At 37.4% G+C, this 10,000-nt stretch overlaps 1 protein-coding gene across 2 annotated transcripts in view; it reads left to right on the top strand.

Moving 5' to 3' along the window:
• Nucleotides 1–10,000, top strand: part of LOC137967388 (neuropeptide FF receptor 2-like) — a 39,399-nt gene that overhangs the window by 15,269 nt on the left and 14,130 nt on the right. The window contains exons 1-2 of one of the 2 annotated variants that reach the window (XM_068813927.1): nt 9,057–9,191; nt 9,337–9,472. In XM_068813927.1, coding sequence (XP_068670028.1) covers nt 9,360–9,472 — 113 coding nt within the window. In that variant the 5' untranslated portion in view covers nt 9,057–9,191; nt 9,337–9,359. Of the gene's footprint in view, nt 1–9,056; nt 9,192–9,336; nt 9,473–10,000 lie in introns of those variants that run through there. The other variant, XM_068813926.1, reaches the window with a different exon arrangement.

Genomic DNA, 10,000 nt, shown 5'->3' with positions numbered 1-10,000 from the left:
GAATGGAATAATGACGACCAGTAGCTGAACTTTGAAATTTAGAAGTTTGAATTAAAATTTTTTTTACAGAGATCGCATTTCTTATTGCATTTTGAACAACGCCCGTTTTCTTCTCTTTGATTTCTACAGGAGGTTACCTGAAATTTGGATGGCGCTAACAACTCCTTAAGAAATTTTTTTTTTAATATATCCACATTTATTAGTTTACATGTTAATTTTAAACTATAGATCGGACCTATATATCGAAACTACGCTACCTATCTATGATAAACACAGAACATCCGAACTACACTAAACATCTAAGCTATACGCACTATGCACATTTCAACATATTACAATACTACAGTATTAATTTAATTTAGGAGTTGGAGGTAATAGCTCATGCCCCATTATGGGTAAAAAATTGATGCCATTTTTTATGAAAGTGGAGTTTGTTATTTTTCCTGCTGTTGTTTTGCATTTTGATATTAACAGAGCAATAGTGGGAAACGTTTGGCTTAATTTCCAGCTAGAAATAAGGTATTTGCTCTTAAGTATAATGTAATTAACTAGAATATTGTCATCAACATTATCCGCCAAAAAAAAAAGCCAAATGAAATATCTTTGATATGGAAGCTTTTAGAGATTAACTTTTGCGATTTGAGGAGAAGGTTTAGCCGATTCCAAAAGGTGCTAACCTTACTTCAGTAAAAAAAGAAGTGTTCCAATGTCTCCAGTTCTTTACTACAGAAATAACATAAAGGGGAATCGGCTAAACAAAATTTGAAGAGCATAATGTGTGTATAACAAATTCTATGAAGAACTTTATATTGTATTCAACGTTATTTTAAAAGGCAAAGAAAATATTCTTTCCCAGTCTAGTTCAAATGTCTTTGTGTTGAACATTTCGTTGTATTTTTTCATATAGGTAGGGTTAGAAGAGATTTTAGAAGAAAACGTTTCATACAATAGTTTCGAATGAATCTTTTCAACATCAAGCTTTTCCCTTCCAAGGTGTAGTAAAAAACTATCCAAACCTACATAACAATCGTGTAAAAGAGCTGCATTTTCATTTGTCTTTATCTACGCTATTCCTCCGGGATGGCAAAAGAGAGACTAAAAAGGAAATAATGATCAATGGGTGAGAGGTGTGCATGTTGTAGGTAAACTGAAATTGAAATTGAAATTGCCATGTGAGTCGAGGAGGTTCCGAACAGTTATAATAGCAACATCAATTAACTTTTGGTTGAAAACTGTGCGGGATTCAATGCAGATGAACCTATTTTTCCATAAAATTGTTCATAAATCTCCGAGGCTAAGGAAGGGCTTACGCAGCTTAAGGAGGCCCATGTCATAATGCACTCTTTGTAAAATTTAGGAAGGGTTATTGATAACTTGGAATAGTTGAAATTGCAGTGAAACAAGAATTTACCACCAACCTTCCTTAAATGAAAATCCAAGAAATACTTCCAACTGGCTGCATATGGAGTCTCTTGAATATTGCACAGCCCCCCTCGTGGAGCAATTGCGGCAAGCTAGCAAAGATTCCAATCTCAAGCCGCTAGAAACTCAGTTCTCATGTGAACTTCTCTGCCTGCAGGTCATGATATTCGTTCTCTCTTGGGATACGATTGATGAATGAAGGCACTGCGTCGAGAGAACGTTTATGTACAACTACTGAATGACTACACCATTCCCGGCCTTAGTAACTCTTTCTTAGGAAGGAATGGTAACCAGACTGGGCGTCATCTACGTAACTATAGTGCATTAGATCATACACTTCCTAAACCTTAGAGGGAGTTTCTAAAAGAAGCTCCAAGTGACACGCGATGCTTTAGAACCAATTACGAAATCATGCATTAGTCTTACATCAGATTTTAGTATGTAATATATCAGTGGATAGCGTTTACAAGGCTCTCTCTGCTTGGCTACTCAAACTCTGCTAATATCCTTTGCTATTCACCTCCGAGCCACTCGCGCTGGATTTGTGCCCTAAAACATTGCAATCGTTGCAGGAATAAATGAGTTAAAATCATCTTTTTGTGCAAAATAATCTCACTATTTTAGACCCAGTCTACTAAAACAACTATTCACCCTAGTGTCGGTGTCTAGTGCTGGATATTCTATTACCTCTCCCCTTCGTTAAATATTTCATAGTCCTCAGGAGTATACTGTTATAGACTGTTCAAGTATTCTTTGTATTACAGTTCAAGACCTATTAACGGCCACCCACGGGGAAATGGATAGTCGCCGGTTAAAGCGGCCTGGCCGCTTAATAGAGGTAAAAACCATAGAAAAGCCCTCATCGGGACTTTGCTTACTGGCCGGCTTTTACGGGTGGCCGTTTAATTGGTCATCACTAAAAAAGAACAGACACATTTTTTCCTCTTTACAAGTCCTAAAATGAACTAAGTGCAACGTACAAATGGAAACGATTTCATGAAACATTACTCTCACGTAAACTGAAATTGCAGATAATTATAGATGATTTGTTTCCCAAGAGAGATCATCGAATGAATGATCGTCCAGTTCATATTGTTCTAGCAGTAGTTACAATCGATTAAAAATAATCATCATTGAATAGAATGATTTTTTAATTGTGCAGGGGCATCTAACGTGAAACGGACGACTTAAAATTCGTCAGAATTACCTAAAATTGTTTCCCCAATGTTTTGAAAGTTACTTTAATGAGTTTGCAGCCGCCCTACAAAATATTTATCTGTCTAGATGTTCTTGCTTTCAATTACCCTAGATCAACTATGTTTCAATTCAGGTCTATAGAAATTGTTTGGTGGTTCTTTTTGTTTCGTCCGAAAGGTCGAGCAATTGTGACGGGTCTGATCGAATACTTTAAACTACGTATGATCCTTTTATCCCCGAAAAATTTTGGGGGACGTTTGATTAAAATATTCTATAGATTTAGCCTAGCCTAAAAGCGGAGCTCCCTGGTTATTTATTCTTACTGCCGGAAGGGTTAGTGAAAATAAAAGGTTTCGAATGCTGCTTTAATAATTAATCATTTTCTTTGCTTTCTTCTGTAGGAAAATTCACTGCCTGACTAGTGAATTCCACGCTACATTTTACGCTAAAAACCGATATCGCATGAATCACGAAGCGAAGAGTACGATATCGGTTTGTCGAGTGTAATTTACTTTGGAATTCACCAGTTTGGCAATGAATTTTTCTTGAACCGCATGAGTTTTAAAAGAAAACAAGCACACCCTCAGCGAGCGAATCAGTGGAAAAGGGAAAAAAGCCATTTCAGAGTCAAATGTCAATAGCCAGCGAATAAGAATCACGCTTAAATTAGAAGCCATAAGAAAAAAACTTTGTCAGTTCAAGGTCAAAAAAGAGTTTTACTGATGCACTTTATTCCACTGTATCTCTGAAAACGAGATCATCATTCACATTTTGATGTATTTCACTGACACACGCCAGCTTGGCTTGGAACAAGAATCGGCAAAATACGGCAATGCAATCAAGAAAGACAATGAAACTTTAAACAAGATCCGTTCCAACAAATTACCTTTATTAGGTGCTTCAATTGAAAAAAACTTCTGGAAACACAACCTAGTAATGTTTCTCCCTAATTTTACGAGAACTCATTAATTAATTTTATTGTCACTGTCGAGGCAGATCGAAAAACAGAAGCACTTATTCGCTCGCATCTTAGAGCAAAACAAACAAACAAATCAACTATTCCTTTATGTCCAAAAGAGTACAGATAATTGTTATTTGATTCCAGTTGAGAATAAACGTTCAAGTTTCATTCCTAAACAAAGGAAAAACCGATTAAATCACTTTTTAAAATAGCATCTGCAAAAAAAACAAACGGTTTAGTGCCCAAGGTAAGAATTTGTGGAGTAACTTCTTCCACCAAGTTTGAACTACTACTGGTATTCTGTTTTGTCGTTGTCGTTCTCTTTCCTTCTCCTTTCGCTTCTGTTCTAGTCATAGGTCCTCCAGGCATCATGTAACCTTATCAGAGCTTCTAAAGATATGCCAAAAATTGCAATACAGAGAAAAAAGCAGCTCTAAGCAAATTAAAAATAAACACTCAGCTTTAAGTTTACATCCCGCCGATGCTTGACTTGAATAACTGCGTAGCCGCCAGTGTGGACCACAGATATCCTGATATTTCAAACTGGATTGAGACCAGCGAAAAATGCAGAAAGAAAACATTTTCCAAACCGTTTTCCACCTGAACGCGAAAGCGTTGACTGTGTAAGAAGTGTAGTTGACATAGTATGGGCGTGTAGCCGCGTCGAACCACAAAACGCCAAAAATGAAGCCTCACTTATGTTTAGGCGAGCTAACCTGGGTTGAGCCTGCAATGCAATCGAAAACCAGTACCTGGTCAGCGGTCAACTTAAACAAAAGCTGACCTCGTTGAGCTCTAAGCTTGAACCCGCGATATGGTCACCTGATATTGGTCAGCGCATACCTTGTTTTGACAGGTGTCAATTGATCAAAATATGGATGTCTAGTATCAAAGTTGTATGCTGTAAACTAGCATGCATGATATTGGTCACATTGGCAGACATCGAGGGGTGGACGTACCTACGGACGTACGTATGACGTCATGGGTTTTCTTAACCATGGTGCTCCGCGCTGGCGCGGAGCTTTGCTATGACTGCGTCGAAAATGAGACGTTATAAACCTTCAAAAAGTATATTTCCAATATCACAATCGATTTTTACTTAGCTCAATAAAATTCTGGCGTTCTTCAATGTGGCTTCGAAATTTCTATAAGCACTCTTCACACTCTTCACTATCGATTGACTACTTTTCTGAAATATCTAGGAGATCGGTTCAGAAAAAAGTAGTCCAAAATCTTAGTTCGCCTCGAAAGTCTGAGTTTGAATATTCGAAAATTCTAGCCCACCTTCCTTCTAAACAGATATTTACTGAAATTACTTGATACTTTCCTCTCATTTGTTGTCCGCAGTTATAAATAATCTCAATATATAACCCAGCAGTTAATTTTTTTCTACAAATTAATGGGAAAAAATTGCAATCATTAATTATTTACCGTATACAAATCAATTATATTATACACAATTTTGTTTTCTTCTCTTCAAGTTAAGCACTCATAGTCACATAAGCTGTTGTCCCCACAATCTGTTAAATGCCATCGCTTCTCAGAGAATAAACAAGAGATAATTGAAGAATGTATGCGGTGGCTCGTATGCCTCAGTGCGAATAGAGGTCACTATCTGGTACTTGATCGATACGGCGTAGATTTGGTTAAGTCAAGACTCGTAAAGAAGGAATCCTTGCTTACTAGTACCTGTTAACTCAATGACACTTGGTAAGGTCGGCCCCTTATAAACATTTACCGTACATAGTTTAGTTTCAGATTCAACCCGAGAGTAAACCGCGTAATGTCTTTAGTCCTCGTGTGTACTCGTTTCTTCCCCCCTGCCTCTCGTTTCTTTCTGCAGCTTTTTTAGATTGTCTCTGAACTTCCTTTTATTTGTTTTTTATTTTTTATTTTTCTCCGACCGACCGACAATAAACGAAGAGAAAAATAGGGACGACCTTGTGACAAACGAATTTTGTCGTAACAGACATGGAACTTCAAAGTTGCCACCAAAATTTAATTTTAGCGCGGAAAAAAAAAATTAGCAAAAACCTTAGCAAAGCCTTGTCTTAATACCTTATGTGGTTTACAGTCCAATTCTAATTGTGACAAAATTTGAAGTTTCCACTGGCTAATAGCTAAGGTGCGTATGGAAAACCAGAGTCCGGAACTCGGAATCGTGAAACTGGAAACGGAAACAGGAAAGTCGTAATTACCTGAGGCCAATGTCATTGCCTCTGACGGAGTCGCTGCCATTTGCGTTTCAATACCGTTGCCTTTGTCACCTTGTAGTTTGTGTTATAATTGTTTACGTTTATGAAGGACACTGATGTACCATTACTTCTGTTATTTACCATCTCCAAAGCAATTTTTACCTCCATTTTCCCTTTTCTATATTTATTACTTTTTACTTTAAACCAAACGGCTTTGTATGTTTCGGGAAATAAATTTTCTATTTAACTAAGCAAACCATCCAGTCATCATCGTGGATCGATCAACTAACGAACTGATTGGTTGATTCGTGCTCCTTACGTCTCAGTATAGAGCTCACTGATATGTTAAAAAGCTCTCTGCAAAGCCAATTGCGGCTCAAACGTTTCGAGTGTGGAATATTTTTTCTGTAACTAAAAACTGCTTCACGTTTAATCGTAAAACCCTCTTTTGTTGGGGAATCAGTCGATATCAGGTAAGTCTCTATTCATAGGATTCAACTGAAAACGTGAGTGACAAGCCTAAATTATGTTAGTTATATAAACGCCACTAAATCAACAGAGAAAAAAAGTCCGAATTGGATTGTAATCCTTCCCGCCCTTCCTCCGTTTCGATTCTCATCAAAAGATCACTTTTTAGCAGTGAGTTCGCGAGGTTGTCTAATAAGGTCTAATAAGGCCGTTGGAAGAATTTCGAGGCGTTATTATGATGTTTTGTTGCGTTATCAATGCTAAAAGGATTTTCAAATTCGTCACAAAACTTGAACTCTTCTTCTTATATGAAAAGTTATTATTCCAAATCATCACTATACCGGCTGAAGGAAACAATTGTTCAAATTATTCATATTGTTGCCGTTGGAAGAATTAAGAGGCGATATTATAATATTTTACTCCGGAAGTAACACTTATACTTTTTGGAATTTACCGGTGTAGTGAATTAAGCAATAATTCAAATTATTCATATTGTTTAATCGGCGGCATTAAGGAAAAGAAAGAAAAAAAAAGCGTAACGTCTCTGATAAAAAGCACTTCGTACATTTAATTCTAGCTAGAGGATCTTAACAAGGTGGTCAATCGGTTGTTTTCGGTCGAATCAAATAGGTGTGTTCACTTGCTTTAATCATAATAATTTTTTTAGTCTTTGAAGTTCCTCTTTAAAATATTTTCAAGATTTTAGCGTTTATAAATTCAAACTGCTATTCAAAACAACGTTTTTTTATGGACAATATGGAGTGAATAACTTGATTCGTAGTTTTTAATTAAAAAAAAAACGTGTTTATCAAACAAGGACGATTGGCAGAGCTTATGAGCGCGAGAACCTAGCTTTCTAGTTTTTCAGAGATGATTTCATGGTTTGTTTACTGGTTCATTCTTTGGATGTTATTTTCTACAAATACTCTCTCCTAAAACATTCTAATTTGCGTTATTTTGACGGCAAATTAAGTAAACTAAGTCCTTCGGAAGCTGTCTTACAAACGCTTTTCTTGCTTCCAGTTTTGACAAGCTTATTGCCACATCTTATTTACTTGACTTGAATCGAGTAATATTTCTTATTCTTAATTGAATTTTTCAAAAGCCAGCATACTTCAGGACATTATTTGCTGTGTGAGGAGGATACCTGGGACGTCTTGGAAACCAAGACCCCTAAGACCCCTAGACCCAAGACCTCAAAGACCCAGAAAACTCGAAAACGAAGAAATTCACCCAAAACCCTCAATTTGGCTAACACTAGGCCTAAAGTTGGTTTTTAGACCTAGAGTGTTACAGGGCCTATTTTAATCCCCCGGAAATGAAGATGCCTGGCCACACGTGGAGCATGGCTACTCAGTTAAATATGGCGAATTACCCAGCTTTCACTTTCACGAAGGAAAGGAAGGAGGAGGAAGAGGTTTTCCATTCGTTTTCGAGTCCTCGGGGTCTTTGGGGCCTTTGTTTTCAAGACACCCAAATACCCGCAGGATATTTGAAAACGTTCACGTGGTAAGATAACTAAAATTACATGTAGTAACATTGCGAAATAGTTCAGGCAGATGGATCGGTAAGTGTGGCGGAACTCCGGAAATTCCATATTTTACCATGACGCTGAGAACGTGACCGTCCGAACGCCTCGTCGAGATGTCGCAAAGAAAGCCGAATATTGACTATTTCAGTTTTGTTCATGCTTGTAATTTTCTAGAAGTGTGCATTGGATGATATCTTATCCTTTCCTGTTCATTAGTATTGTGAAGGACTTGCCCCGCCACAGCTATTTACTAAAACAAAGTAGCGACAAGAACAAAAAAAAAAAAAAACAAAACTAAAAAGGAGACTTATAATCAACTGTTATTGAGGAAATATATTATTGTTACTCGAGAACACTTGTCGCAAGCTAGCAAGGAAGGAAATGACAAGATGGTTTCATTAAGGTAAACAGATGGACAGAGATGCAATGGAGATTGAAATATTGACCAATTTGGTGCGACCTATAATTGTTTCAGGGAATTTTGTTCGCCTAAAACACTGTTTACGTCTCATGAAAGGGTCAGGCCTTGGGACGAGAAAACACAGACCGACGGTCCTTTGACAGGTAGACCGAATGAAAACGCACGGAGAAAATAAATTTACTGATTACTCCGGTCACTGGTACCGTCACGGGGCGGAGCAATAAAAATCTTCCGGCCAATTTTGAAGATAATACCTTTTTTGAACTTTCAAAATTTGCTTAATGCTCCCGCAAACAATAGTGGATTTAATGAAAGGATATTTATATTGGCTGCTTTGCTTTTCCTCCTTTTTAGGGCGTTTAAGTCAGAGAGATTTCTATTATAAAATAGAGGGCAAAATTATTAAAAGTTGATTGCCTGAGACAGATGGCATTTATCAGTAATTTTGGTAATTGTCTCGGGTAGAATTAATTTCATTATTATCTTAGTAATTTTTTTTTAGCAGGGCTGGTTTCACTTCTTTGACGTTGTTGTACAATAATAAAGTTTCCTCTGATTCGTGTGTTTTATTCAAATGGCTTAATCCAAAAATTGCGTAACAGCGTGGGCTTTTTGGCCTTGTTAATAAAAGAGAAATTTGCCCTTTACATTATTAACACGCAATCTCTAGTTTCCTCGTAATATTAAGGATTAATATCACAGCTTGTATTTTCAGACGTTGCACGAATTTCCCTCGTTGCTGCGCGACTCGGGCAATTTATGCACCTTCTGAAAGTACGCATTATATCAATCCCTAATTTTCTCGGCCCCATGCGATTACCTTTGCAAATTTAACGTTGCTTCAGTTGCACTAATTCAGAAAAAAAATGCCCTTGAAGTTCTTTTGAAGAAGAAGCTGAGGTTAGGGACAGCAACATGCAATAATCTAAGAGCGACAATTTTTTTGTGCCTTTTTTTAAGCTTCTTTTTTGTCCATAGTGACATTTTCTCATGCAGGTGATTTTAGTTTGTCTCATTGCGTTTAAGTCGTCGATCCCGATTCTTTTTTTTTCTCCAATACGTTCTAAATGAAATTTAATGGTTTTGTTTAAGCAAAATTACTTTACCCTCATTCAATTATTCCTCTTGCTTGCTCCATCAGGTGACCTAAAGCCAAAAGCCGTGATGGTGACTTCATTGGATACTGCCATATTAGCGATCAAGACAGTCATTTGTTTTGCAAGTATCACTGGAAATGTACTCGTTGGTTTTGTCGTTTTTAGAAATCGGGAGATGAGGTAATCATAGCACCGTCTTTTTCGGTTAATTTTTATGGTGATGATATATACCTCTTGCTAACGAGCTCAAGATTTCAATTTACGGACCAATATTTTTTGTTGATTTATGGGCCCAAGTGCGAAGGGTGGAATTACCCGTTGCGTTTGTTGTCTTCAAAAGTCGAAAGGAGGTCAATTAGCAGGAGTGACAAACATTTTGCTTGCTTTATTTCCGCCACCACAGGGAAGCTTGCATTTTTCGTTTCGAATATCGAGCTCGAAGTTGTTTTTTGTTTTGTTTTTCTTCCGCTGATGAAAATTAGCACTTGCACGACCCGCTGTGTAGAAAGCAACTCCCCATACCGTGGAACATCTGGAACAGCAGCCTTATTTTTTGGGTAGGGTCGTGTCTCTTGTGGAACGCTATATTTCATTGGCTGTATAGTGTCGTAATTCCTGTTGTTTTCTGTGCTAAATCCATTGTGTGCTAAATCCTGAACCTTGTTTGTTCTATTGTTTTTTTGGCAAACCCGGACCCCGTTCGAGGAG

Source organism: Montipora foliosa, chromosome 8 (assembly GCF_036669935.1).
Source record: "Montipora foliosa isolate CH-2021 chromosome 8, ASM3666993v2, whole genome shotgun sequence".
NCBI classification, from domain to species: domain Eukaryota; kingdom Metazoa; phylum Cnidaria; class Anthozoa; order Scleractinia; family Acroporidae; genus Montipora; species Montipora foliosa.
The sequence above is the reverse complement of the archived record's forward strand: the minus strand, read 5'-3'. Positions and strand labels throughout refer to the sequence as shown.